Genomic DNA, 27,767 nt, shown 5'->3' on the forward strand with positions numbered 1-27,767 from the left:
GAAAAATACTACCCCCTTCCCCCCCCCCTCGCCCCGCCACCCCGCCACGGATGTCATCCACTGAAAGACTTCAGGTCCTGGTCACCTCCGAAACCAGGAGGTGGGCGGTGCACAGGGTGGAGTCTCAGGGGAAGAAACGAAGCTGCAGGACGCCTGGGGCCACACACAGGTCCCCAGAAATGTTTCTGTCACCGCTGCTGTTGCTGCTGCCGCTGCTGACGGTGGAGCCCGCCGGGGCCACGCTTATACGGTACTGGGGACCCCCACCACCCCTTAACCTGGGATAGACTCTCCCCTTCTTGCCCTTCAAGTCTGGGGCGCCCCAGCTCAGTGACTCCCAAGCCTGGTGCCCCAGGACTGCTATCTCTTGGGTTCCGGCATCTCCATACTGGGTTCTCACCCCTGAGGGCCCCACTCTGATATCTCCTAGGACCCCAGCCTTTTTAGTCCAAGATCCTCCAGCCCCAAGACCCTTCACTGGGGACCCATCTCCCTCCTCTCGGTATGTGTTTTTGGGAGGACCGTGTGGATCCCACCCAGAGCTCTGATGATCTGGTACTGGGGGCTCCAGACATGTGACCCCCCCACACACATACACAGAGGTTGGAGACCTAGGTCTATAATAGTTAAACTAAGACTCCCTCAGATTTGCATCTTCCAAACTGTTTAGGTCTCAAGAAGTCCAGTTTGGGGAACCTCAATGACCCCCCCATCTGGCCTCTGTTCTTCCCCCTAATCTCTCCCTTCCTCTCCTCTCCTCTCCACACCCTCTGGAACTCTCCATGGGGGAAAGGGGCACACTCTTCCAGGAAACCTTTTCCCCACTTCACATTCCTGGGGCTCTCAAAGACTGGGGGGGGGGGGGGGGAGGAGCAAAGATGTGAGTGGGAGGCAGGGCTCCAAGCAGTGACTACAGGCTGGTAGGAAAGTGTTACTGCACATGATGTCTGCTGCCTGGTGTTTGAACAGAATAGATCACGGCCATTTCCCAAGTCAGTGCAAAGAGCAGTGATTTTCTTTGTCGCCCTCAGACCAACATCTGCAGGACCAGGGAACTTGTTAGAAATGTACGTTCACAGGCTCCCTCCCAGACCTACTCAATCAGAAGCTAAGCCTCCTGAATTTTAACTAGCTCTCTAGGTCAGGGGTTGGCAAACACTCAGTCTTGGGTGAAATCCAGCCTGACACCTGTTTTTGCAACTAAAATTGAATGGAACAAACCCAGCCATGCTTATTCATTTACATGTTGTCTATGGCTACTTTCACAGGAGGTTGACAGAGTTGAGCAGCTGCATGAGAGACAGACTGCCTGAAAAGCCTTTACAAAAAAGTTTGCCATCACCCCTGCTCTAGGTGATCTGCTTCATGCTAAAGTTTCAGAACCACTGACAGAGAGTTACTTTCTCTTTTTTAGTGGTTGAATGGAATCCATTCTATACATGTTCTACAGCAGAGCCAAACTGTACCCATGCAGGACATTAGGTGGTCTTCAGTTTTCAAAATTAGACACGTATCTTTGCATGCTTGTCCCATGATTTCTGAAATTGAGTTGGGTTAAAAGGTGTGTACAATTTTAAGGCCCATGATACACATAGTTACCAAACTGTCCTCCAGAAAGTTTCTACAAGTCTACACCTCCCAGCTAATAGTGAGTATTCAAAGTTTTTTGCCAATCTGCAGGGTTTCTCACTCTTGGCATTTGTATTTTGTTAATTACTATTGAGGTGATCCTCCTTCCATGTGTTTAGAAGCTGCTTATACTTCTTTCCCAAGTTACTTGCTTATGTCCTTTGCCCATTTTCCTACTGAATGTCAAGAACTGTGAAGTTAGCCTGCCACAGTTTCGTGGCAGTTAGAAGACACAAGACTCCCAGGTCAGAGACAAAAGATAGTTTGCTACTTCCAGCAATTAGTAGTAGCCAGACTATTACCATTTGTGTCATTTTTCTGAACCCTCAGTTCCCATAGGGTGAAATGAAGAGGGCTGCGCAATAGCTACACATGCAGTGAGGTCATTACAGGAGAGGAACTGTAAGCTTAGGGAACTTGAATCTTTTATAATGGATCATAAACCTGCCTGCCCTTTGGCCCGGGGTGGGGGGACACTATCTCTCAGGGCTGTTCACTAAACGAAATCCTTGACAAGACCATCTGGACAAAGGCAGTCAATGTCTCTGCAGAAATGCAAGAGACCCATGGAGAATTGTCTCCCGACACTGTTATTGTCTTATTCTTATTTATCTGTAGAAGCTCTTTGTACATAAGAGATATTAACTCTGACATACAGCTAGTAATTGTTTCCCCTAGCTTTATTTTTTTTGAGGTTTAAAATTTGAGAGTCACACTCATCACTATTCCCCCCATGATTTCTCATCTTGGTATCATGCTTAGAAAAGGCTTCCTCTTCTCAGAGGTATTTAAACACTTCATTTCCTTCCAGTGCTCTTACAATTTTATTTTCACATTAAGTCATGAATATATCTGGAATGTATTTTATTGTAGTGAAATTAGGATATGGTGCTTACATTTCCCCCCCAATGGTGGGAAAAATATTCTCCAAAATCATGAAGTGAAGCATGCAAGGGTTTTTGCAAAGGCTGGTTTTATGTTAGGGTCTTTAGAAAACGTTGTGAGTGTCCATTCCCTGGGAATGGCTCATTTTATGTTCTTTGGAATATCTCTTATTGAAAGGTTTTGGGGAAAGTCTGTTTTGGATGGTTTGCTCTTGTACAGTCTTGGGGAAATTTGTCATCATGGCGTTTAGTAGCGTTTCCTGGGAGCTTGTTATTGTAGGGTTTCCTGTAATGACTGTTATTGCACGTAGGGCCATGAAGATATTTGCTTTGTCATTCCATTCTATTTGGGAAAGTCTGATAGTGTCTCCAGAAGGGTAGCTTCCCAGCTGTCAGTATCTTCCTCCCCACAGGATCCCTCTTCGCCGAGTCTACACTGGACACAGGACCCTGAACCCACTGAGGGCATGGGGGACCCCACCCCCTGGAGGCAAGCCCACCTTTGTGCCTCTCTCCACTTTCATGAATGTGAGTCACAGCCCCACAGCCTCCACCCTCCTGCCCTCAAGTCAAGCTCTTCATTTACATACACTCTCTCTATTTTGTTTTGTTTTTATTTTGCCATCAGGTCCAATATTATGGGGAAATAGGGCTGGGGACGCCCCCACAAAACTTCTCTGTCGTCTTTGATACTGGTTCCTCCAATCTCTGGGTCCCGTCCAAGAGATGCTACTTCCTCAGTCTGCCCTGCTGTGAGCTCTCATGTGGGAGAATAAGGCTGAATTGGGGGTGGAGGAAGAAGGGAGGCTGGGCCTCAGTTTCCCAAGGGATTTTGAGGCACCCTTCTCTTCTGACATGCCCTCACAGGGGAGACTCAGCTCCCCTAATGACACCTTCCTGACCTTATGACCTAGGGTTCCACCACCGCTTCAACCCCAAAGTTTCTAGTTCCTTCAAGCCCAATGGGACTAAGTTTGCTATTCAATATGGAACTGGGCGGCTAAGCGGCATCCTGAGTGAGGACAAGCTGACTGTGAGTAACCTTCGGCCCCAGGAAGGCTTGACCCTGGGAGAACCCCAACGTCTAAGATAATCTGGCTTAGGGAGGGGCCTGAGGAGGTGGAACTTCCTGGGCAAGTGGGTGGGGCTTCTTAAGTGGGGAGGAGGGGCTTCATGGGTAAAGAGGCAGGGCTTCCGACACAGAGGCGGGGTTTCCCAAGCTTGGAGGCAGGCTTCCTAGGTAAAGGGGTGGGCTTCAGTGGGGAGGCAAAGCTTCCTAGGCACTTGGAGTAGTTTCCACATGTCCCCAGACCTGGGACTCATGCCTTGGTTGGGGAGTTCTCAGGGACATGTAGGAAGTGTCCTTCCAGAAGTAACTTGCCCCATTTGAATCTTCCCCTAGATTGGAGGACTCACGGGTGCATCAGTGACTTTTGGGGAGGCTCTGTGGGAGCCCAGCCTGGTCTTCATTTTTGCTCACTTCGATGGGATATTGGGCCTTGGTTTTCCCATTCTGGCTGTGGAAGAAGTTCGGCCCCCACTGGATGCACTGGTTGACCAGGGTCTACTGGATAAACCTGTCTTCTCCTTCTATCTCAACAGGTAATTGGGGAGGGTCTACCTTCCTATGACTCCTAGCCCCAAGGGGGAAGTTCTGCCTGCCTTCAGGAAGCCCCAATAAAGGAAGTTCCACCCTCCATTCAGGAAGTCACTGAGCTACTCTCCAGTTAGGAAGTCATCCACCCAACACAGGAAGTTCACCTTTCCAATATAAGAAACACCTGAAGCCTATTCAGAAGTCCCATTCACTAAGCAACATCTTTAAGATGTACTAAACTCAACATCAGTTAAAATGCTCCATGTTTCCAACTCAAACCAGGAAATTCAATGCCCTATCCAATCAAATACTCAATTTAAGAACCCCCTCTTCACATAAAGAAAGCCCAAATTCCATTTTAGAACGCACACAAGAAGTCAAGAATTGCCCATTTTAATCCAAGAAGTCCCACTTTCCTTTTAGGAAGCTCAACCTTATGCTCAGAAAGTCCCAGCACCTTCCAGGAAGTCTCCACCTCCCCTCCCAGAGGTCCATTCCCCACAAACAGAAAATCCTATGCCCATTCAGTTATTCTGATGTCTAACCTATGCAGGAAGTCCCACCCCGTTTCCATCACTCTCAGCCAAGTCAGGAAGTCTATTGCCTCTGAATCTCAAGACATGTAATTCAAAATGTCTCCCCATCCACCAGGAAGTCACCCCACTTCCATACTATCACACGTTCCAGAGCCAATTCAGGAACCACAGTGCTCCACTTAAAAATCTCCCCCAGGGGCCGGCCCGGTGGCTCAGGTGGTTAGAGCTCCGTGCTCCTAACTCCGAAGGCTGCCGGTTCAATTCCCACATGAACCAGTGGGCTCTCAACCACAAGGTTGCCAGTTCGATTCTTCGAGTCCCGCAAGGGATGGTGGGCAGTGCCCCCAGCAAATAAGATTGAACACGGCACCTTGAGTTGAGCTGCGGCTGAGCTCCCGAATGACTCAGTTGGTTGGAGCGCATCTTCTCAATCACAAGGTTTCCAGTTCGACTCCCGCAAGGGATGGTGGGCAGCGCCCCCTGCAACTAAAATTGAACATGGTACCTTGTGCTGAGCTGCCGCTGAGCTCCCGGATGGCTTAGTTTGTTGGAGCGTGGGCTCTCAACCACAAGGTTGCCGCCGGTTCAACTCCGGCAGGGGATGGTGGGCTGCACCCCCTGCAACTAGTAATGGCAACTGGACCTGGAGCTGGGCTGCGCCCTCCACAACTAAGATTGAAAGGACAACAACTTGACTTGGAAAGAAGTCCTGGAAATACGCACTGTTCCCCAATAAAGTCCTGTTCCCCTTCCCCAATAAAATCTAAAAAAAAAAAAATATATCCCCCAGGAGAAGTTCTAACTTCCACAGCCAAATCAGGAAGTCCCACCCCCACTCCAGAAAGTCCTCAAGACCCTAAACTCCTAATCCTGCCAGGAAAGCCTCATTTCTTTACTTCTTGCCTTGCTTCCAGTCCCAACATCTGTGTCCTGCCTGCATCTCACTACTCCATCTAGAACACAGAAACCACCGCACTGGCAGGAAGTCCCTTCCTTGGTCACTCCTGGGCTGGCAGGGGAAACTCTGGTGACACTGACAGCACTCTATCTCTGCAGGGACCCTGAAGTGGTTGATGGAGGAGAGCTGATTCTGGGTGGCTCAGACCCAGCACACTACATCCCACCCCTCACCTACGTGCCAGTCACCGTCCCTGCCTACTGGCAGGTCCACATGGAACGGTGAGGGACCCAGCCTCCTAGTTCTGGGAGGAGTGGGCTGGAGATTGACCTCCAGCGTTTTCTCAGGGGAAGGGAACTGGGGATCTGGACTCTTGGCTCTAATGACCATCCCATTCCACTTCACAGCGTAAAGGTGGGCACAGGGCTGACTCTTTGTGCTCAGGGCTGTGCTGCCATTCTGGACACAGGCACAACTCTCATCACGGGACCCACTGAGGAGATCCAGGCCCTGCAGGCAGCCATTGGGGCATTCCCCCTGCTGCTGGGGGAGGTGAGGACCTGGTGTCTGGTGGGTGTGGGCTGGGCAGGCTGATTGGGATTTGATGGTAGACACCGAGCAGGATGCTGGGGCCCGAGGGTGGGAATCAGGTGGCCAGGAGGTATCCCAGGGCACAAGGTACTGTACCTTGTGAGTGACAGGCGGGGGGGCGGGCAAGTGGAAGGAAGCAAGGACACCTCCCAAGTGTCTAGTCTAAATGACTCAGTGGATGGGAGGAGATGATGACGCAGGTTTATTCAGGACTGGATGGGAGTTAGGCTGAGACCTGGGGATGTCTGGGGAGGCGTGGGAGAAGCTCAGACATCATATTTAGGGGCTGTCAGCCCTTAAGACAGTAATCACAGCCATGGAGGAGGGGAGCCCTCCCTGGGAGAGAGGAGGTCCCAGGAACAGCTTTGGGGAACACCCACGTGGACTGAAACTGGAGACAGGGCAGGAACAGCCAGAGGCAGAGAGGAGCACCTGGAGAGTGTAGGCTCACAGAAGCCACACAAGCGTATTTCAAGCATGGAGTGGGGTGCAGTGCAGTGTAAGAGCTGCCCACCCACTTCTACCTCAGGAGGTCCTGCAGTGTCCAGGCAGGGGCAAGGTCCTTCTGGATCTGAATTTCTGCTACTCCATCATGGCGCACTTTGGCACTTGGAAGGGTGGAGAAAACTCAGTTCCTGAGGTTCCAAGTCAAGTGTCTAGGACATATATGTAGCCTTGTAGGAGCCAAGGAAACCAGGCAGAGCATAGTGGTTATGGGCATGGGTTACTCAGGTTAGAATCCGGGTCTGCTATTTACTGGCTGTGTTGTCTTGGACAAGTCACTTAAGTTTCCTTGGCCTCAAAATAGGGTGACTGACACTCACCTCTTAGGTACGTTGTGAGGACTGAAACAATTAATTCACTTAAGGTGCTTGGAACAATGCTTTGATGCCTGTTGTTGCTGTTATCTCTCCTGTCAACTGATATACACTCATTCAACCTTGTTCTCACCATTCCTTTCTTTCCAAACAAGGTCATTAATACTGGTTTTTAAAGAAGATAAACTTCTTGGGCTATGAATAATAGCCTTATATTATTAGGTTGGTGCAAAAGTAATTGTGGTTTTCGCAATTATTTTTAACCTTTTAAACCGCAATTACTTTTGCATCAACCTAATATATTGTTAGGTACTTGGGAGTGGTGGGAGTTGAGGGAAACTGGAGAGCACATGCCTCATTAATCTAAAAAGCGCAGCTCTCAACTACTCAGTTCCAGCCAAGTATTGTCATGTAAGGAAAGCCAGGTTTGTTGGAGAAACCTGAAAACATTATTTGAAAGCTCTTGTTTGTAAATAATAATAGCACCATGTGTCAGGCATTCTTCTAAGCTAATTATTTCTCACACAACATTCCTATGAGGTATTATTATCATCTATATTTTCAGATTGGAAATGAAGGCACACAGAGGTTAAGTAACTTTGTAAGGTTGCACAGCAGCAAACGCCACAGGATACAACCAGTACCACCATGATATACAGTTGGTAACTAATTTTTAAAACATTTTAGACACAGTGTAAGACAAATTAAATACACCTGTGGGTGTACAATTAGAGGAAAAGAGCGTTTGTTCAAATGGGAGCCTAGGGTAAGTGGCAACAGTTATATAGCATGAAGGAGGAGATGGTAAGGCTAGAGAAGGCAGCAGGGCCTGACCACATAAGGCTCTGAATACGTAACTGCCCAGTATATGTATGGAACTGGGCAGCCACGGAAGGAATGTGAGCAGAGCAGGAATCCCTCATCTCCACTTGTTCCTTTTCTGCCTCAGTATTTCTTCCAGTGCTCGATAATCACAACGCTTCCCCCAGTCTCCTTCAACCTTGGAGGCGCCTGGTTTAACCTGACGGCCCAGGACTATGTCATCCAGGTAGGTAGCCGTAACAATGACGTCAGAGTGACGCGTAAGTTGGGTTTGAGAGGGTGGAGCTAGGAGTGAGACCTCACAAGGACCGAGTAGCAGCAACAGAAACGTTTCGTGTACCCCGGGTAGTGGGCGGGCCGAAGCTTTGGCTCCCAGAGAAGAGGCGGGGTCGGTGGGCGTGACACCCAGAGGCCTGGCATGTCACTTTGCAGATTTCTCGGGGTGGCGTCCGCCTCTGCTTGTCCGGCTTCAAGGCCCTGGATATACCTCCACCCGAAGGGCCCTTCTGGATTCTCGGCGATGTCTTCTTGCGTAGCTATGTGGCGGTCTTCGACCGCGGGAACATAAAAGAAGGTGCCCGAGTGGGGCTGGCGCGCACTCGTTCTCGCGGAGCTGGACACTGAGGTGGTCCACGCAGGCGCAGTTTTCTGATTGACGCCTTGGTTAGACGCCTGCGCACCGGATGGTAACTGAGGCCCCTCTACTCAGTAAAAATTCACTATTTCCATTTAACCTACCTGGGCCGATTTTTTTTTAAAACGCGTGATTTTTGGAAAAAAAATGTCAGGCACCTGGAGTTAAGGAAAGGAAGGAGAAAGGTACCGTTCCTTTCTTCCAGGGCTCACACTGGTGCGAGGGTCTTATACCACATATCCCATGAACACCCTCGTCTGTATTTCCTCTCATCAAAGGCGCCAGGCACCGCGGAGCATCACGGTCATTGTAGTTCAGGTCGTGTTTACGGCCTGCCGGGGGCGGGCGCAGCCACAACATGCGTGGGAGGCGACAGGTCGCGACGGCAGCGACAGGTGGCAGTTGGGGGTGGCTGAAATCGTAAAGGGTTTTCCATCCCTTGTTCTAAGGGGAGGGGATACCATTCCCGTAGACTTCATCTGTTCCTCCTCTCTCCTCTTGGGATTCCGGGACCCCTGGGTGCGCCATAAAGGCGGGGCCTGAAGCCCCCGGTTTGGGGGGAGCTGTGCTGTCCCTCCTCCGACGATGATGTCACTCGCCCCTCCGCAGCCTTTTGCTGCCCAGAGCAGCCGGGGTTGGGTCACCCCTCCCCCTATCGCCAGCCCGGGATTCCCCCATCCCCGCCCCGTCTCGACGTGGGGTGAGTACAGGGGAGGGGGAGAAGGCTCAGGGTCTGGGGGCGGTAAAACAGCCCAAATCCCAATTTTGGAGGCGGGGGGTGAGGGAGAGAGATTACAGCGGAGAGATTCCCCTCAATAATGATTTTTGGGGGCCGAGGTATTTGGAGGGTCTCGGGGGATCAAGGATCGTAGGCAGAGTCCCTACACGTTCAGCTTTAGTGTCCGGGAGACTCTCTTTGCTGGATTTGGAACTGCTAGGAATGTAGCGGAGGAACAAGAGCCTAGAATTCAGGAAAGAAAAGACCCCGGGTTGGGGAATGGGGAAGGGAGAGTTAGGAGGGGGAGCGGAGGATGACGAGGTGGTAGCTGGGACTTTCAGGAATTTTGTGCTTGAGGACCTGGAAAAGGACAGATTGCGAAAGAGGGATGGGGTAAGGATCTGAAGACGTGGACAGACATTGGCTTCCCCCTCCTGGTGTCTTTTGGCAAAAATCGAGTCTACTTCCCCGTTTAAAGGGTTGGGTGTCCTGTAACCCGAGCCCTCATTATGCCTCCAGAGGCCACCCCCGGTACACCCCCCCCCCCCACCCGCGCCACAAGGGTAGAGAATTCAAGTTCATAAATCCACCACATACCTTGGTGGGGCCTGGGAAGAGCCATGAGGGAGTGACGACATCCAATTTCCCAGGGCCTGATGAAGTCTGGACCACCCTGCTACTCCTTGCTTCCAGCCTCCTTCCGCCTCCCATTGTCTCTAATCCCAGATTTCATCCCTTATTCTCCCCTATCCAGCCCTGCTCACCCTTCCTGCCCCCCAGCCCGCACTTTCTCCTACACCTTCTGACCTCTGCAAAAACGCTCATTTGGTAACTTTATCTCGTGCCTGGATGCTGCTGTCAAAAGCAGAAAAGAATAGTTGGGCTGGGGAGGGGGCTAAGGGAGGATGGCTGACTTGGGTCCTTTCCCTAGCCCCTACTCCCTGCTCCTAATGTCTACCCAACCCTTGCTCCAGCTTCCATCCCCGACTTGCCCAGAGCCTCACTCAACTCAAGCCCAGTCCCTCACCTCAGGATTCACGACTTCTGCTTGGGGGTACACCAGAATTCAGGCAGACAGGAGTTGGAAGCCCCGATGTCTTTTCTCTTCTCTCCTGGGTCCTATCGGGGGCTTGAGGACTGCCCGAGGATACTGGATCAAAGGCAGTGGGAAGCCCGGGGCCTGCGGGGTGAGGGAAACTACGTCCGTAGTCCGCAGGACAGGCCCCACTTCTGCAACTCTGCAGTGACGCAGCCTGGAGCCTTGGCCAGGATGGGGGATTCAGGGGAGTGATGGGTGATGGTGGGAGGGGGGAGCCTGAGAGAAAGGGACAGAGATCCAGACACAGGGACAGACCAATGGACAGCGGGACAGAATCTCAAAGAAGACCGACAGAGACCCAGAAAGAGGGGGACAGAGACTCAAAAGGCGGTGAAAGAGACGGTGTGGGGGGGAAACAAAGACCCGTGGAACGGGCAAAGAGAAAGAGAAAGGGCAGAAAGAGGAAAGGCAGTGACGGGGGAGAGGAGGGAAGAGACAGAAGAGGGGGGAAGACACAGGGAGGGAGGAGACAGAGACCCAGATGAACGGGCAGAGATTCAGAGAAAGAGGGAACAAAGCCTGGGGGGTGGGGAGTATAGGACAGACACGCAAAGAGGAGCGACAGAGACCTGGAGGGTACTGAGACCCAGGGAGAGGGGGACAGAGGCCCAGAAAGAGTAGGAAATCAAAAAGGTAGAGACCAAGAGAAAGAGACTGGGGTGGGAGGACCCAGACATGGTCGGGGGGGGGGGAGATACTGAGGCTTACAAGATGGGGCAAAGACTCAGGAGGGTGACAGATTCGGAGAACAAAGGCACAGCGACCCAGAGGGAGGGTGGAGACTTAGAAAAGGGCCAGTCTCAGAGGAGTCAGGGCAGAGACGGAAGGACAAATATTCAGAAAAAGGGGAGAAAAAGAGACACCAAGAGACACAGAGACGGGAGCAGGGGTGGATGGGAAGGCGATATGAACCAGCCGCCGCACCTGCAGAGGGAGGCAGCGGGCCAGGGACTGAGCAGCGGGAAAAAGACCGCAGCCCCTGACCCGCCCCCTCGGCTCCCACAGGTACCGCCTCCTCCCGCCGCAGCCGCTAGCCCCGCCTCGGCCCCTGCCGCCCGGCGTCTGGGCCCGCCTACGGGGCGGGGCAAGAACGCCCCAGGGCAGTCCGCCTAGCTCTGGCCCCGCCCCTCTATTAGCCCTGCCCTACTCTCCATCTCTCCCTCCCACCAAGATTGACATCTAGCCCCGCCCTATTTCCTATTGGCCCCGCCTATTGCTTCAGCCTAGACTGTGCTTCCTGGCGCTTTGGTTTTTCCCCTCTGCCTTCCTTAGGGCTCCCTCTTCGCCAGTTCTCAACATATCCTTTTGTTCTCCTGTCTGCAGTCCGCCGTTATCTAGACCTCGTTCCCTTTCCCTCATCAGTTGGAAGTTCTCGCCACGCCCTCTTAAGTCCCGACTGACACTTAGAACTCTCCCCGGGGTCTCTGGTCCCCAGGACTCTTCATTCTAGGTCCCGTCCTCCCCCCCGCAGCCCCGTCCAACCTGGTAGCTTTGTACTCTTTGCAGGTCTCACCATTCCCTTAGCACTCCCATCTACCTTCTTTACCCTTTCTTATCCCTGCCCCGCCCCCGCCTAGCTTGGTTGCTTTCAAGTCCCTTAAAACCCCGCTCCTCCCTTAATTTCGCCTTCCCATAGCCCATTCAAGACTTTCCTACCATTCGTAGACCCCACCCACTTTCCTCAGTCCCGCCCCATCCAACCTGACACTTATTTTCCCGGTCCAGCCCCGTGTCATCAGCCTAAGCTTGCAGCCCTGGCCTCGCTCCTTCACTACCTCGCCCCCTCCCGTAATCCTACCCAGACGCTCTCAGGTTTCCAGGATTCGCTCCTCTCAGACCCTTCTCACTGGGTCTCAGTCCCTGTACCCCTTGCTCTGTTCCCTTTCAGTCTAGCCTACTGCCATTTCGCGTGAAAGTACTCTCTACTCTCCATTTTCAGTACCCGCCCTCGTTCAGTCCCGCCCTCACTCTCCCAGCCCAATCAAGGCTGTTTCTACTTTTTTCGACCCCGCCTCTTCTTAAGATCCGCCCTGCCCTGTCCGAGCAATGGTAGGAGCCCAATCCCACCATCTCCATCTGTCCTTCCGCACCAGGTTCTACTTGTCTGTTCTTTAGGTCCGTCCCACATTGTAGCCCCGCCCATCGCTCCGCTCCTCACGGCCTTTTTAAATAGCTTGAACTTGTCCGTTTTCTCTGCCCGGCACCCTCTTTTTTTCAGTTTAATCAGATTTCTTTCTCATCTAGCCCCGCCTCCTCCGCTCTCTTGGTGCTGCCAGGCCGACAGACGTTAGCGGTGCGTCCAGCCTCTTTTAACGCCTCCCCCCTCTCCTTCCTTCGGAAAGATCCAATCGGTGTGTTTCATCTGCTGCCCCGCCCCGTCCACCTAGGCCGTGTTAAGAGTCCCAGTCCCACTCTCGGCTTCAGCCCCACCCCTATCCCCTAGACCAATCACTTCGATTCCTCCCTACTTCGGCCCCGCCTCCTCATTTATCGTTTCTTCCTACCCAATCACGTCTGCCTCTTCCCCTGAGGTCCCGCCCTCGAGGCCCCGCCCCTCCAGCCCCGCCCCCCGTCCAATGCTGAGCTCAGTCTGCGTCTCGTCCTTCCGCGGGCGCCAGGGGGCCAGCAAGCAGCCGCCGCCGCCGCAGCCGCCTGAGTCCCCTCCGGCGCTGTCTCCGCCGCTGCCACCGCCGCCGCTGCAGCAGCAGCAGCAGCCTGCGCAGCCCGGCCCCGCCGCGTCCCAGGCGGGCCCCCCGGCATCCCGCGGGCCCGGGGACCGGCGCGCCGAGCCATGCCCCGGGCTGCCAGCGGCGGCCATGGGGCGGCACGGCGGCGGCGGTGGCGACAGCGGCAAGATCGTGATCAACGTGGGCGGCGTGCGCCATGAGACGTACCGCTCGACGCTGCGCACCCTGCCGGGGACGCGGCTGGCCGGCCTGACCGAGCCCGAGGCGGCGGCTCGCTTCGATTACGACCCGGGCGCCGACGAGTTCTTCTTCGACCGACACCCGGGCGTCTTCGCCTACGTGCTCAACTACTACCGCACGGGCAAGCTGCACTGCCCGGCCGACGTGTGCGGGCCCCTTTTCGAGGAGGAGCTCGGCTTCTGGGGCATCGACGAGACCGACGTGGAGGCCTGCTGCTGGATGACCTACCGGCAGCACCGCGATGCTGAGGAGGCGCTCGACTCCTTCGAGGCGCCCGACTCCGCGGGCGCCGCCAACGCTGCCAACGCCGCGGGCGCCCACGACGCGGTCCTGGACGACGAGGCAGGCGCTGGCGGCGGCGGCCTGGACGGCGCGGGAGGAGAGCTCAAGCGTCTCTGCTTCCAGGACGCGGGCGGCGGCGCCGGAGGGCCGCCAGGGGGCGCGGGCGGCGCGGGCGGCACGTGGTGGCGCCGCTGGCAGCCCCGCGTGTGGGCGCTGTTCGAGGACCCCTACTCGTCGCGGGCCGCCAGGGTGAGCGCGCTGTCGGAGCCCCCATCCCTCTCCCCTCCCCATGCGCTCCCAGACCCCCAGGAGCGCCCCATCCCAACCCTCAGAATCCCATGGCCGCTTCCAGCCTTTCCTGGTCTCTCTCGGCCTCCGAGTCTCTTAGAAGCCTCTAACCCTAACCCTGAGTCTCCTGTACTCCTCTGAACACGCCCCCCTCTCCTGGCCATCCCCAGAACCTCAGAAGACGTTTCCACAACTTTCAGAATCCCCCAAATCCCTCCATACCCCACTCCGCTTCTCTAGGTCACACTAGACCCTTAGAAACTTCTTCCTGGGCTTCTCTGAAAAACTTCATCCCCGCCTTTTCTCTACTCCTCGAAGACCCTCAGAAGACCTTTCTCCAGCCCTGAGAATCATCCCAACCCCTCTAAATCCCTTCTTACCTCTCTGGGCCACCCTTCAAACCCTCAGAAGAACCCTATAGGCCTTCATTTTTTTGGGGGGGGGACCTGCTCCAGACCCTCAGAAGACATCCTTTCCTAATCCTCAAAGTGTCCCGAGTCCTGTGAATACTACCCTACCTTTCCCTGCCCCTTGCAGACCCTCCAAAGCCCCCTCACCAGCCCTCAGCCCCTTAGGCTCTCACAACACCTCCCTGATTCACCGTTTCCTGCTGTTCCTGCCCTCCCCCCCGAGTTTGAGTCTTCTATTGAGGCTATTTTTGAAACCCCTGCTTCTTCTGTCCTCATAGTCTCAGAAGACTCCCTTATCCCAATCTCAGAGCCTCCTGGATCCCCAGAACCTCCAAACCACTTGCTCTGGCTAGGACACTTCCACCACCCCCTCACTGCTACAGTGTTTTGGGACATCATTCCTCCTGGGATCCTCCAAGACCCCTCTGTGTTCATGTCCTTTCCTGCATCCTTCACACCAACTCCCATCCCAAGGACTTTCCCCACAGAGCTCCAGTCTTCCCCAAAATCTCTCACTCTTCTCCTCATTGTCTCCAAAACTACTGAGCCCCCATAATATGCTTGTCCTCTTCAGAACCTGCCATGTGCTCTCCAGAATTGCTTCCTCCTCACGCATAGATTCTCCCAGTTTCACCCTTCCATTATTTAAACTTTATAGCCCACTCCCGTTCTCAGGGACACCCTTTCCCCAGCTTCCCAGCCCCTTTCCTAGTGGATAAATGACTTTCCCTCCTGCTCCAGAACTTCACCTAACCTCAATCCTTGGGATCTCACTCAAGTTATCAGCCCCAAAACTTTCTTCTCAAAATAGTTCCTAGTTCTTTCTATCCTGCCTTGGTATCTTTCCACTCGCTGCCCCCCCACCCTGTTTGCTCCCCCTTTCCCCACACTCAGTCCCAAAGCCCAGGAGGCTCCTCAGCTTCCTCCTCTGCCCAAAGTGAACCAAAGAGCCCACACCCCAAGCTTATCTCCCTCGAAATCCCAAAATTTCCCCAAAGTCCCCTTCATCTCCCCCTCAAAACTTTTCTCAAACATTTGTAACTTCCCAGGCTAAACAGCTACCCTTCCCCCTAGTTCTCCCCTGACTCTCTTCCTCTCCTAACTTCCTTCCCATGTTGGAAGAGAGGTGGGCAGTTCAAAATGGGGGGAATTAGAAAGAAGGGGAAAGAGTAGAGATTCCGGGGACCCCTCCTAGCTTCCTGGGGACCCAAACACCCTAAGGAGCCGGTCCGGCCCCCTCCCCCCACAGTGCCGTGTCCTGAGCCAGGAAGGACGTGGAGGAGCCGCAGTGCCGCATTCACGCCGGGGGAGGGAGTAAGGGGGAGGGGGACCGGAGGCACCGCATAAAGTTTAGTCCTCGGGAAGCGCTGAGTTGACGAGATTTCGGGTTGGGTGGGGGGAGGTGGGGAGGACGAGGTGCAGAAGGGACATGGCCCTGGATGCCCCCTCAGGCCTCTGAGTGGCCCCCTCCCCCCATGGCCTGGGGCGCCCTTCCTTGTGACCCCATTGAAGGGTGCTGTAGTGAGGCTAGAGGTCCCGGACAGCTACGGGGGTCACTCATTTACTCCACAAATGTTGTTTGAGTATCCACGGTGTGCCAAAGCACTTTCCAGCCTACAAGGGAAATAGCTTGATAGAGTTGGGAGCTGAGGCCAACGCAAAATGAAGGGTCTGGCCGTACCTACCTGCCCCCCTCTCCTTTCCCCGTAATCTCTCCTTTCCTTCTTACAGGGACTTCATGCCCTCCTATCCCTTCTGCTTTTGAACCATTTCGGGGCACGGGGTAAACCAGTCCTGACGCTGTCCAGCCTTTACAGCTGCGCACTGCGACGGTGCCCACCTTCCTTTCTGTGCCCTGGGAGGGAAGGAGTTAATCAAGCTCTCAGCCCGCGGCCTCCCGCTGAGAAGCGGAGGCAGTGCGGCTGCGCACTGCCAGCTCGGTTCCAGCCCTGAAGGGGTTAAGGCAGTTCCCGGACACTGCGGCTGCGCACTGCGGCGGGGGAGCTGTCCATGGTGCTGGTCGCCGCGTGCCCCGCCCCCCCGGCCCGCCCCCACTGCGGTGCCGCAGCCTGCGCGGCGCGCCTGGCTCTGAGCAGGCGGGGGAGCACCGGGCATGCGCTCTGTGGCGGCCTCTGGCCTCTTAAACCACTGCGGAGAAAGGAAGAGGGGGGCGGGGCAGAGAGGGCCCGCTCTGACCCCGCATATCCCAAGGTTCAGGGGTCCTGTCTGCGGTGGACTCTGGTCCGCCTCTCTGCTCTGCAACTCAGATTAATGTCAAGTCCAGACCCTGTCCCCCACCCCTGTGGAAGCAGGGGAGTTCATAGAGGGACTGTGCTGGCCCCCAGCCCACCCTGAGGTCTAGGGTCCTCTCTGTAGCCTGACCCCGGCTCCCCTCTCCTCTGCACCACAGGCCCTTCCGCCTCCTTCTATCCCTCTGATTAAAACCCACGTCTCCAAGGACTTAACCCCACTCTTTCCTCCTCACCTCTAGTATTTGATAAAGCCCACTATCATCTCTAGGGGCCTGATCCATTCCCTTCCTTCTCCAAGATCTTGACCCCGCCCTCTCTCCTTTCCAAGGCTTTCATCAAAACCTACACCATTGTGCCACAAGACCGGTGATTCCCTATCCTGAAATTACCCAGGCAAGCTCCCACCCTGAATTCTCTGCACCTCTAACAAGCCCCCACACCTAGTCCTGCTCTGTTCACTCAGGTCCAGGCCCCTGACTCTTCCTCTTGAGAGCTTTAAACCCCACTCTCCTCATCTCTATCCCTTTCCCTTTTTGCAGACTTGATACTTCACTTCCTTACCCCTTCAGGGCTTTAACACTGCTCCTCCCCTCTGTGGTTCCACCCCTGCACTCTCCTCTCTGGGCAAGGGCCTTACCCAGCCTCTTGCCTTTTCTGGGCCTGGAAATTGGCACCAAGGTCCTAAGACCCTGGCCCCTTTCTGAGGCCTCTATACCCTAATAAGAGCTCAAACTTTGTACTGAGTTCCAGACACTGGGCCAAGCACTGTTTTTGAGCCAGGCCTTTTGTCTACTCATCCAGTATATTCCTCACAATAGTCCTATAAAACACTTGCGATCCGGAAAGCTTAATCAAGCCTTGACCAAGTTAGGCAGGGGAAAGCTGGATTCAGAACCAAGCTTTCTTACTGTTAGCCATCTCGTGATTCCGCCTCCCTGCCCACCTTCTTCCTTTCGCCTTCCCTCAGCTCCAAACCCTCTGAGACACAGAGGGTGTGTGATCTTAGTCTCTCTCCCCCCCCCCCCGCCCCCGACGACCAGGATCCCATAGCAGAACCCCTGGACCCTGCTGGGGAGCCCGGGGATAGGACACAGGGAACAGGAGGGTGCACAGAGGTCGTCTGGGAGACACAGAGCATGGGGCCAAAATTTGTTTTTTCCAGGAAAGAAGTTGCCCCTTCAGCTACTGGGGCCAGCTTCTGTCTGGAGCTGGGGGAGAGCTGCCTCTGAGCGCCTACCTTCCCCTTTGTGAGCTTTACAGGGGAGAGGATCAGAGGGAAGAGTTCAGTGATGGGAAAAGGGCCACTGGGAGGGTCTTGTGGAGATGGCCGGTTGACCAGGGTCACCTTTCACCCTCTCTCTCTGGCTCTGCCCCGCAGTATGTGGCCTTCGCCTCCCTCTTCTTCATCCTCATCTCCATCACCACCTTCTGCCTGGAGACCCACGAGGGCTTTATTCACATCAGCAACAAGACGGTAACGCAGGCCTCCCCGATCCCCGGGGCCCCGCCGGAGAACATCACCAACGTGGAGGTGGAGACGGAGCCCTTCCTGACGTACGTGGAGGGCGTGTGCGTGGTCTGGTTCACCTTCGAATTCCTCATGCGCATCACCTTCTGCCCTGACAAGGTGGAATTTCTCAAGAGCAGCCTCAATATCATAGACTGCGTGGCCATCCTGCCCTTCTATCTCGAGGTGGGCCTGTCGGGCCTCAGCTCCAAGGCGGCGAAGGACGTGCTGGGCTTCCTGCGTGTGGTCCGTTTCGTGCGTATCCTGCGCATCTTCAAGCTCACGCGCCACTTCGTGGGGCTGCGCGTGCTGGGTCACACGCTCCGCGCCAGCACCAACGAGTTCCTGCTGCTCATCATCTTCCTGGCTCTGGGCGTGCTCATCTTCGCCACCATGATCTACTACGCCGAGCGCATTGGCGCTGACCCCGACGACATCCTGGGCTCCAACCACACCTACTTCAAGAACATCCCCATTGGCTTCTGGTGGGCTGTGGTCACCATGACGACCCTGGGCTATGGAGACATGTACCCCAAGACGTGGTCGGGGATGCTGGTCGGGGCGCTGTGTGCCCTGGCGGGGGTGCTCACCATCGCCATGCCCGTGCCCGTCATCGTCAACAACTTCGGCATGTACTACTCGCTGGCCATGGCCAAGCAGAAGCTGCCCAAGAAGAAAAACAAACACATCCCCCGGCCCCCGCAGCCCGGCTCACCTAACTACTGCAAGCCGGACCCGCCCCCGCCGCCCCCGCCCCACCCTCACCATGGCAGCGGGGGCATCAGCCCCCCACCACCTATCACCCCGCCCTCCATGGGGGTGACTGTGGCCGGGGCCTACCCCTCGGGGCCCCACACGCACCCCGGGCTGCTCAGGGGGGGAGCGGGTGGGCTGGGAATCATGGGGCTGCCTCCTCTGCCGGCGCCCGGGGAGCCTTGCCCATTGGCTCAGGAAGAAGTGATTGAGATCAACAGGGCAGGTGAGGAGGGGACGCTGGGGGAAGGGTGGGGGCACAGGTGGGGAGACCCATGGGAGGAGGGGGGCAGGACATGGATGCTGAGGGCAACAGGGGAGAGAAAAGTGAACAGCAATTGCTGAGGCCAGAGAAGTGGCACAGAAATAGACAGTGACACATTTTGTGTAAAAGACAGTTTTGGGGAGAGACAGACTTGCAGCCAAGGTATCAGGGAGACCAGGGAGGCAGAGTAATCAGTCAGTGGTGAGAGGGACTCAGAGAAAGAGAAAGGGGGACTTGGAGGGACACACACAGGCCTAAGGGTCTCGTGGGCCTGCCAAAGACAAGAAGCCAAGGGACACTTGTAGCATGAGTCTCCTGGAGATGACTCTAAGCGAGTCTGAAAGCAACAGTCTGGAACTGAGAGATTGTCACTGAGAAGGGAGAGGGGACAGAGGTGGAGGGAGAGACGGGGGATCAGCAGCAGAAAGTTCAGGTTTCAGTAACAGTGAGACCAAGAGAGGAGCTGACCTCAAACTAAAAAGCAAGAGTCGGAGAGGCCAAGGGAGAGGCTCAGAGGGTGGAATGGCCACATGACAGGACAGTGACTTGGGACTCAGGGCCCAGTCTCTGGCTCTGCAGAGGGGTCTGAGAGAAATACAGAGAGATATTGCCAAGAGGAAGAGGTGAATCGAGAGAGATGGAGAAGAGTTGACTGCCCGTGTGGCCCCCAGGGGAATCTGTGCCTTAGAGGCAGAGATTGGGGCATCAGTCTGGGAGGCAGGAGAGGCTGGTGGGCCCCACCCCCATGTCTTAAGTAGGTCAAGAAAGGGAGCTGGGCCGCCCGGGCCCCCATCTTGCTCCCTCAGCCACTGACCCAGTTTCACACCAATTAAAAATAGCTCGAGTCAGAGCCTGGGGGACCCCCACTTCCCCCTCCCTCATCTGTCACCTTCCTAACCCTTTCCTACTGTGTCCTTTCCAGCACCCAACACCCCTCCCCGAACAACTACCTCCCATTCCCTACACCCCCCCCCATCTACCTGAACCCAACACCCTACCCACCCAACACCCTACCCCAGCCCTGCCCGACTCAGTTCACTTCATCCAACACTCCTTCCAATGCTGTGTCCCAGCCTCCTTCCTAGCAGCCAGCTTGCTTCCCAGACACCCCTTCCCCATGTCCTGCCTCCAAATGCCCCACACCCTACCCCAGCTATGCCCTTCCCAGCACCCAACACCAAGCCTGACCACCACTTCCTAACACAACACCCTCCCTCAACCCACCTCCATCCGACCATCCCGACCACCCTTCCCTACTCTGTTGTCTTTCCCAATACTCAACAACCTTCCCCAGTGACCCACTCTCCAGACCCACCAGCCACACCCCTAACATCATGCTCCCAGCTGAGCCCCTCGTGTCACCGCCTTCTAACACCCTGCCCTTCAGTCATCTACTTCCAGCACCCAAGTATGCCGACACTTCCTCTTTGTTCTTGCCCCCCCATGAATTCCCAAACCTCACTCTCTTCTTTGTGCCTGTCTGATCCTGGGGATGCAGATCCCCGCCCCAATGGGGACCCCGCAGCAGCCGCGCTTGCCCATGAGGACTGCCCAGCCATCGACCAGCCCGCCATGTCCCCCGAAGACAAGAGCCCCATCACCCCTGGGAGCCGGGGCCGCTACAGCCGGGACCGAGCCTGCTTCCTCCTCACCGACTTCGCCCCTTCCCCTGATGGCTCCATCCGGAAAGGTGAGGCCCCTTCCACTGGCCCCCTGGGGCCCTCCCTCTCTTTCTCTCTCTCCCCTCCCCCAGGGGAGGGGGGAGAGGGAGTGGGGGAGGAGGTGCTGGACTTCCCTTCCCCCATCCACTGGCCCCAAATCTCCTCCCTCCCAGACCCCCATCCCCAAGTTTCCTCACCACTGATCCGTCACCTGTCTTTATTCCATCTCCATCTCCCCCACCCCACCTCTGATCCTCTGGCCTCTTCCCCCACCCCCAGCCACCGGTGCTCCCCCACTGCCCCCCCCAGACTGGCGTAAGCCAGGCCCCCCAAGCTTCTTGCCCGACCTCAACGCCAACGCTGCAGCCTGGATATCCCCCTAGTGGACGAACCCCTCCCCCCGGGGTAAGTAGCCCCCATCTTCTGGACCCCCCGCCCTCCTGACTAACCCCTCTGAGAACATGCAGCCACCACTGACCGAGACTCCCACCCTCTCACAGTGAAGAACTCCATCAAATTAACCTCCAGCCCTGACAAAGCCCACACCCACCTGCCCAGGACGTGCCCTGCCCCTCACTAACCCCCTAGAACTAACCTTAACCATCCCCACCATGTGCCTGACCTCCCTCCCTGCCCTCGCGACTGACCCCCCATCCTCACCCCCATTGACATCTCTCTCCCTGCCTTCCCTTTTGGTTTTTTAAAAACTCAAGAGGGTGCACACCCAGGACACTCTTGGGAGTGAGTGCAAGGTGGGATGAGCACTTGGGAATCGGTCGGCTTATAAAGCACCCACTTGTCCCCCATGCAGGGAATTCAACAGTGAACAAAATGGACACTCCCCGCCCTCCCCCCACCCCCAGGAGCTTTCAGTTTGGTGGGAGAGGTAGACACAGAAAGTCGCCATTTGAGGCAATATATGCAGTATATTCAGTCATGGAGGTAGCATAGGGTCATGCAGTTAGCGGAACTCCTGGGGTAGGAAGAAGGCGTTCAGAGGGAGTTGATAACTGATAATTACCCCGAGCGCCAGAGAGGAAGTGGTCCCATTCAACAGTAGTGACCAGAGCCACCAGCATAAGCAAAGCCAGGAGCCTGGGGACTGGGAGATAGCCATGAGGCAGGAAAGCGTGGCTGGCTGAGGGGCTGGGACCTTGTCCAGGGACCTGGGGAGAGGTCAGCTCTGGTCATGGACTGGAGGTCAGGAGGCCTGGTAGGAGGTTGGGACAAGGGGCCAGGGGACAAGGCCTGAGCCGGGGTCATGGCTATGGGGATGGAGCGAAAAGAAGGGGTCAGGAGGGACAGGCCTGGGGACTGGCCCTGGGGAAGTGAGAGGGGTGGCGTGAAAAGGAAGTTGTTAGTCAATGGAGTGTCAGCAAATGTAACGGAGCACCTACCACATGCCAGGAATTTAACCACATGCCAGGAGTGTAATCCTCAAAACCACCCTAGCTAACCCGTGACTCCATTCAGCCATTCATTCATTCATTCGGCAACTAATTATTGAGGACACTCTTCCAGGCACTGGAAATTTGGCATTGCACAAAGCAAGAATCTGCCATCACATTGTTTACACTCTAGAGCATGGGTCAGCACACTACAGCCCATGGGCCAAATCTGTCAGCTGGCTGTTTTGTACATAAACCTTTATTGGAACCCAGACACTGTCATATTACAACAGTAGAGTGGAATAGTTGCGACAGAGACCGTGTGGCCCACAGAGCCAAAAATATTTACTATTTGGCCCTTTATAGGAAAAGTTTGACACCCCTTGATTGGAGAAGCAGAAAATAAACAAGTGAAAAAAAATACTCTGGCCACTTCAGATAAGAGGGTCTGCAGAAGACCTTTTTGAGGAGGTGACATGAGATGTGAACGTAAAAAAGGCCCACCAGGCAAAAGGAACAGCAAGTGCAAAGGCCCTGAGGTACTGAGGGAGTAGGATGAGCTTGGTTTATTAAAGGAATAGCCACGAGGGAAGTGTGGCAGGAGCCAGGCAGCCAAGGGGAGAGGGGGGCCAGACAGAATCTGTGGAAAACGATCAGAAGGGTATTTTTGGCCATGGTGAGAGGCTGGATTTGATTTTTAAAGTGATGAGAAGCCGCCTGAAGGAATTTGATCCATCACTTACTCATTCAACACACATTTGTGGAATCTTCCTTAGAAATACACAGATACATCCTAAATCCTTGCCCACATCCCAAGATGCTACAGGAAGATTTGGGGAGCCTCCAGGGACTCTCTCATCTAAGCCCCTTGTTTCACAGAAGTTCAGGAGGGCCATGACTGACCCCAGGCCACACAGCAGAGGGGGCAAGAACCCAGGCTTCTGGATTCAGACAGAAGCCAGAGGGGACTGTCTGGCTCTTGTTCTAACCCTCCACCTCTCCTTGTTGGAACCACCCCCACGTCATCATTTTCATCTCATTACCGGCCCCCCCACCCCTGCCTCCATCTCACCCCTCTCCCTGCTTGCTCCCAGTCCTGTTACCATCCTTTGTCCCCCAAACCCAGGTCTGGATGGGCCCCTTGGAATTGAGGGGCAGAGGGAGTGGGGAGGATTTGGAAATGTGGGTGAGGGAGGAGTCTGGGTGGGGTGGGTGTGTGAGGTCTCTGCTTCTCTTGCCTCTGATGCCAAAATCCATTCATTGAACTCAAATAATGGCTGGAGCTGATGGGGCTGACTGAGTCCTGGGTGCCCCCCACCTCCTCCATGGCCCTCCCTCTACTATTGCCACACCCTTCCCTCCTCCCAAGACCCTTCCTCCTGGCTTGTCCCCTACCTGCCCCATGACCTCTCCCTTCTCTATCTTTCCTCACCAACCACCTGAGTCCAACACCTGACACATGTTCCCTCTTCCTCCCCAGCCCTCTCCCTCTTCCCTTCATCCTCCCTCCCAACCCCAGCCACCTCGGAAGCTCCTTCCATATTTGATGTCTCTGGCCGCTGCCCCCATTTCACTGCTCCCCTCCCCCAGAAAATCCCAAAGAGGAAGAAGCGATCCTGGCGTTTCTTTGACCCCCAACAGTGAGGCTGTGTTGGGGGGTTCTCCCTGACCACCCCCACCCCCCATGACTCTGTGTATTTCTGTCCCCAGCTCTTGTCACCGCCTGAGACCTCGAGAGACCCTCGGTCCCCCCTTGCCCTTTCCCCCCAGGTTAGCATTGGGGAATGGCTGGGAAGGGGTGTCCCCAAGACAGTGGGCTTCCAACACCCCCAGGCTCTTTCTCCTGTGGTCAAGACGCCCTCGTCCAGACAGACCCCTTGCCACCACTTAGAAAAGCCCCAGACACTGGCATAACTCTTAAGACATTGCCAAGCTTTCAGGAAGCCACACGCATGCTCCTGGATCTTAGACTTCCCATCAGAAGGCCCCATTGGCAAGTTTCCTGACCCCATAAAGGTACCCCGCTACAGCCTTCAGGTGAGCCTTGCCCCTCACACTGCTGTTGGAGCTATTCTCTGGCCCCCCAGGGGCACTGCTGATTTTTGCTCCATCCACTCAGCCCCTCACAGCGCCCCCCTTTCCTTCTTTCCCTACATCTAGGTTAGCCCCCCATCTGCAGCCCTGCCAACTCCCTACCAAGTTTTCCTCACGGCTGCTCCCCCTACATGCCTTCCACCCGAGCTCCCTCCCATGCCCCTGCTGCCACCATCTGCCTTGCTGCCCCCCACCTTTTTGCCTCAGATGAGGGGGTCAATGGGGGGAGGGGAGGGGGATGGGCTGTGTGGGGATAGGGTGGGGGAGGCTCGGTGGGCGCCACCTTGCCTCCTAACCCTGAGTCTCTCCCCCCTCCCCATGTCTGAACCTTTCTCCTTGATGCGACTGACTGTCCGATTTGTTCACTTCTCTCTCCATCTCCTTGGTCCACCTCTGTCCATTTCTCTGCCTCTTGCCTTTTGTCGTGTTTGTGTCCTGGTGTCTGACTGTCTGTCTCCCTCACCTCTCTTTCTCCTCTCTACCTCTGTCTGTTGCTGTTCCTGGCTCTATCTCTTTCTCCATCTCCTATCCTTTGTGTTTCTCTCCTGCTTCCCTCCTTCTGTCTTGGGGTCTGTCTGTTGGACCTCCCTCTGCATCCCTCCTCCATGCTTCCTCCCCGTGTTTCTGCCCCCCCCTCCCCCAGGTTACGAGAAATCCCGCAGCCTGAGCAGCATCGCGGGCCTCAGCGGGGTGTCCCTGCGCCTCGCGCCCCTTGCCACTCCCCCTGGCTCTCCCAGGGCCACCCGCCGTGCTCCCCCAACCCTGCCCTCCATCCTCTAGCGCTCCCCTCCCCCCCGTGGGGGGACTCGGGGGTGACAGGGAAGAAGGTCAAAGGAGCTGGGGGTGGGGGGTGGGGAAAGGGTTTTTTTTAAAAAATCAAAGTCAATAATATGCAACAGAGACGACGACGCCAGCAGACACCCCCGGGCCCCTCAACCCCACCTGGGCCCCCAGGATGGAGGGGTAGGGTCCAAAGCCCTGCCCCCCAACTCTCCGCCCACCCCCAAATAAAGCCTTCTCAGGTCTCCATGAGCCATAGGACACCCCCCTCCCATCAACTCGTGTAAATAAGTCCAAATTATGCCAATTACATTTGGGGTACCTTCCCCTACTCTGCATGCCTCCCCCAATCTGGACGGCCCCCCCAACTTCACCTCAGCAATAAGCGCCAGGGGCTGCATGCCACGCGACTGAGGGATGGGGCACTCTGGGAAGGGGCGGGGACCTCAACGGGGTCAGGCTGGCCTTTATGCCACAGGAAGGTCTCCTAGCCACCTACCCTTCACCCCAGGAGGGCAACCCATCACGCATTGATTTAAAATAATAATAATTAGTGGTAATGTGGGGGAAGAAGGAACAGTCACCCAAGCCAAAAACCCGAGCTGAGCTCAGATGGTAGGAGTGGTGGCGACTGCGACAGCTGCTCCCTCAGCTTTTAGGAGGATCCTTTAGGTGAATTGCACCCTTCCACCCCTCCCCCATCTGCTCGCCTCTGTTCTTGCTGCATGGACTCAGACCTCCCATCCCAGAACTGGGATGGTCTGACCCCAGCACACAAAATTCCCAGCACCCCCTTCAGTTCCCAGGACATGAGACCTGCACCCAGAATTTCCGACACTGACCGTGGCACCCCGCGTTCTCCAAATCTCCACACGCTCCAGGGACTTAACCTCTGCACACAGATGCCGCCTCTCAAGCCCCACCCTCACCTACTCCCTAGAGTGCATCCCAGCACCTCTCAATCCTCCAAGACTTGACCCAGCCCTGCAACTCACTTTTAGCCTTTGGGATGCTCCAAATCCTTCCCAAACATGGACACTTCCTGGACACCCCCAAGTCCTCAGGACTCAACTCCCCCAGACATCCCCAAATCTCTGACATCAGACATCCACCTCAGGTTCTCCTGCCGCTAGAATTTCCAAGATGGGCTCAACCTGTCTGTAATTCCAGGGAACCAGACCTTCCCAGGGCACCCCTTTTCTTATGCCCAGCCCTGACCCCCCAAAGAGCCCCTTCCCTTAAATGGTACCCAAAAGGTACCCTCTTCATGGACACCAGTGTTTCCCAGAGGGTCATATTGTGCCCCTGGTGATGTGATGAGGTCGTAGGCAGTACAAGGACACTTATTTTTTAAAGTTTTGTCTTTCACGGCACTTCGCACCTACGCCGGTAAGTCCACATACTGCTGCTTGGCCAGGAAACCCTTTATTTAGGTTAGAAGTGTCTCCCGTCTCCATTTAAAGTAGAGGCTGTGCCCGAATAAAGGGACACTGGGAAACAATGACCTAAGCACCTGGGCTGGGTCTTCAGCCCGCCTTTCCCCGGCTCCAAGCCCCGCCGCGCTTGCGGGTGGGAAATCACTTTCATACCCCATCCTGGCTCAAGGGTGCGCTACCTCCCCCAAGCCCGGAGACCACACCGGTCCCAGAATCCTTAGAGGACTCCCCTTTTGGAGCTGGGGGTCCACAGAATTAGCAACCTTCCGCCCTCTGCTCCCACAGCCTCAGGAACGCCCCCACCCCCACCCAAGGGTTGGGGGGGGTGTCACCGAGCACGATTCTTGATGCAACGATTCCTATGCAAGGGGCATTTTGAGTCCCCCCCATCCTTCCCTCGGACCCTAAACCCTGGCGAATCAGGGGTGAGGGATGGGGTGGGTTCTGTGGGGGCGGGGTGGGGTGGGGCAAAGGGCTAGGGGCTCCAGACACCAGGGTATGGGGGTGGGGATCGATTATATTGCCAAAGGGTTTAACTTCTTTAAAAAAAAAACAAAACACACCCCAGATTCCCCTGACCCTCACGGAAGCCGAATGGTGCGGGGAAAGGGGGTGAGGATCTTTTCCAAAGGGTACAGACTTCTTCCCAACGTCTCCGCCCTGCTCGCCAGTCTGCCACACGTACCCAGCTTTTTAGTTCAGCTTTAAAAAATAACCACAATCATTATAAGCCTCTACAAAACGTGATTCTCATCCCCCAAATCAACAAAGTGTGGGAATTCCAGGAGGGAGAGAGAGGGAGCTCTAGGGACGACTTTCAAGTCCGGCTCCCCTCCCTCCACTCCCCCAGCCGCCCGGGTGCCCGCAACTACACGCATGCGCTGCATGACGCGCTCCCCACACGCATGTCGTGCCCCCTGCGTTCCCGGACGCATGGACACGGGGGCAGGGGGCGGGGCGATAGGGGAGGAATGAATGGTGGGGGTCTTCCTGAGCTCAGCGGCTCCCCTCCCCAACACACATACACAGCAATAAGTTTCTCTCACTCAAATGTGGGCGGGGCGGGCCTGGCCTGTCGACGTGGGGGGTGGGGGGTGGCAAGGGGGCGCTCTCAGGGATGGGGGCGGGTGTCCGGAGTCAGTGTGGGGAGGGGAGGTCTGCAAATCGTCCAACTCTGGTGCTAACGGCGGGTCTTCTCAGCCCACCCCCAGGGCAGGGAGGGAGGGGTCGACACCGTCCCTCCCCCAAGCCTCCCCCACGCCCACCCTGGGTGCATGAACTGCCCAATGCAGAAGCTGCCGCATGTCACCCCCTCTCCCCAAATAAACAGTGTCATGCCCCCTTCCCACCCACCCTCTCATTCCCCACCAAAATTAAAGTTTCCTTTTCATTTAAAAGTTGCCTCCTGTTTGTCTGCTGGGAAGGTCTCCCAATTGGGGCAGGAGAGCTTTGGGGGTAGATTAAAGTGGCAAGAGGGGTTGGTTTAAAGTGGCAAGGG

At 55.6% G+C, this 27,767-nt stretch overlaps 2 protein-coding genes and 1 long non-coding RNA gene across 6 annotated transcripts; 2 read left to right on the forward strand and 1 right to left on the reverse strand.

Annotated features, from left to right (window-relative positions):
* Positions 1–92: 92 nt before the first annotated feature.
* Positions 93–8,508, forward strand: NAPSA (napsin A aspartic peptidase). Its single transcript, XM_019741477.3, has 9 exons — positions 93–250; positions 2,927–3,041; positions 3,142–3,265; positions 3,428–3,546; positions 3,916–4,115; positions 5,703–5,825; positions 5,952–6,096; positions 7,903–8,001; positions 8,208–8,508. The coding sequence occupies exons 1-9, from the start codon at positions 180–182 to the stop codon at positions 8,397–8,399; spliced, it is 1,188 nt and encodes a 395-aa protein (XP_019597036.3). The 5' UTR covers positions 93–179; the 3' UTR covers positions 8,400–8,508.
* LOC141567606 (uncharacterized) lies at positions 7,490–11,266 on the reverse strand. Its single transcript, XR_012490398.2, has 2 exons — positions 10,155–11,266; positions 7,490–9,487 (listed from the first exon to the last, which is right to left on the reverse strand). It is a non-coding gene; the product is annotated as an uncharacterized LOC141567606 (long non-coding RNA).
* KCNC3 (potassium voltage-gated channel subfamily C member 3) lies at positions 8,795–27,666 on the forward strand. Of its 4 annotated transcripts, none has more exons than XM_074315480.2 (6): positions 8,795–9,109; positions 11,232–13,684; positions 17,764–18,871; positions 20,409–20,600; positions 20,851–20,976; positions 24,697–24,835. In XM_074315480.2, exons 2-5 carry the CDS (start codon positions 12,803–12,805, stop codon positions 20,952–20,954), a joined length of 2,286 nt encoding a protein of 761 aa, XP_074171581.1. In that variant the 5' UTR covers positions 8,795–9,109; positions 11,232–12,802; the 3' UTR covers positions 20,955–20,976; positions 24,697–24,835. The 4 variants fall into 4 exon arrangements, with proteins under 4 accessions (XP_074171581.1, XP_074171583.1, XP_074171582.1 ...); XM_074315482.2 differs by lacking the exon at positions 20,851–20,976 and adding an exon at positions 23,670–23,729 and having other exon boundaries at positions 24,697–24,831; XM_074315481.2 differs by lacking the exon at positions 24,697–24,835 and adding an exon at positions 23,670–23,718.
* Positions 27,667–27,767: the final 101 nt, after the last annotated feature.

The sequence above is a fragment of the Rhinolophus sinicus genome, chromosome 8 (assembly GCF_057876585.1).
Source record: "Rhinolophus sinicus isolate RSI-liver-muscle chromosome 8, RSI-T2T, whole genome shotgun sequence".
Classification (NCBI taxonomy): Eukaryota; Metazoa; Chordata; class Mammalia; order Chiroptera; family Rhinolophidae; genus Rhinolophus; species Rhinolophus sinicus.

Bases quoted from the DNA above. Each gene is read 5' to 3' on its own strand.
- NAPSA (XM_019741477.3), top strand. From the start codon at position 180: ATGTTTCTGTCACCGCTGCTGTTGCTGCTGCCGCTGCTGACGGTGGAG. The intron at 5,826-5,951 runs GTGAGGGACCCA...TCCACTTCACAG, and splicing joins TGGCAGGTCCACATGGAACG to CGTAAAGGTGGGCACAGGGC. The intron at 6,097-7,902 runs GTGAGGACCTGG...TTTCTGCCTCAG, and splicing joins TCCCCCTGCTGCTGGGGGAG to TATTTCTTCCAGTGCTCGAT.
- KCNC3 (XM_074315478.2), top strand. From the start codon at position 12,803: ATGCTGAGCTCAGTCTGCGTCTCGTCCTTCCGCGGGCGCCAGGGGGCC. The intron at 18,872-20,408 runs GTGAGGAGGGGA...CTGGGGATGCAG, and splicing joins GATTGAGATCAACAGGGCAG to ATCCCCGCCCCAATGGGGAC. The intron at 20,601-24,696 runs GTGAGGCCCCTT...CCCCTCCCCCAG, and splicing joins TGATGGCTCCATCCGGAAAG to GTTACGAGAAATCCCGCAGC.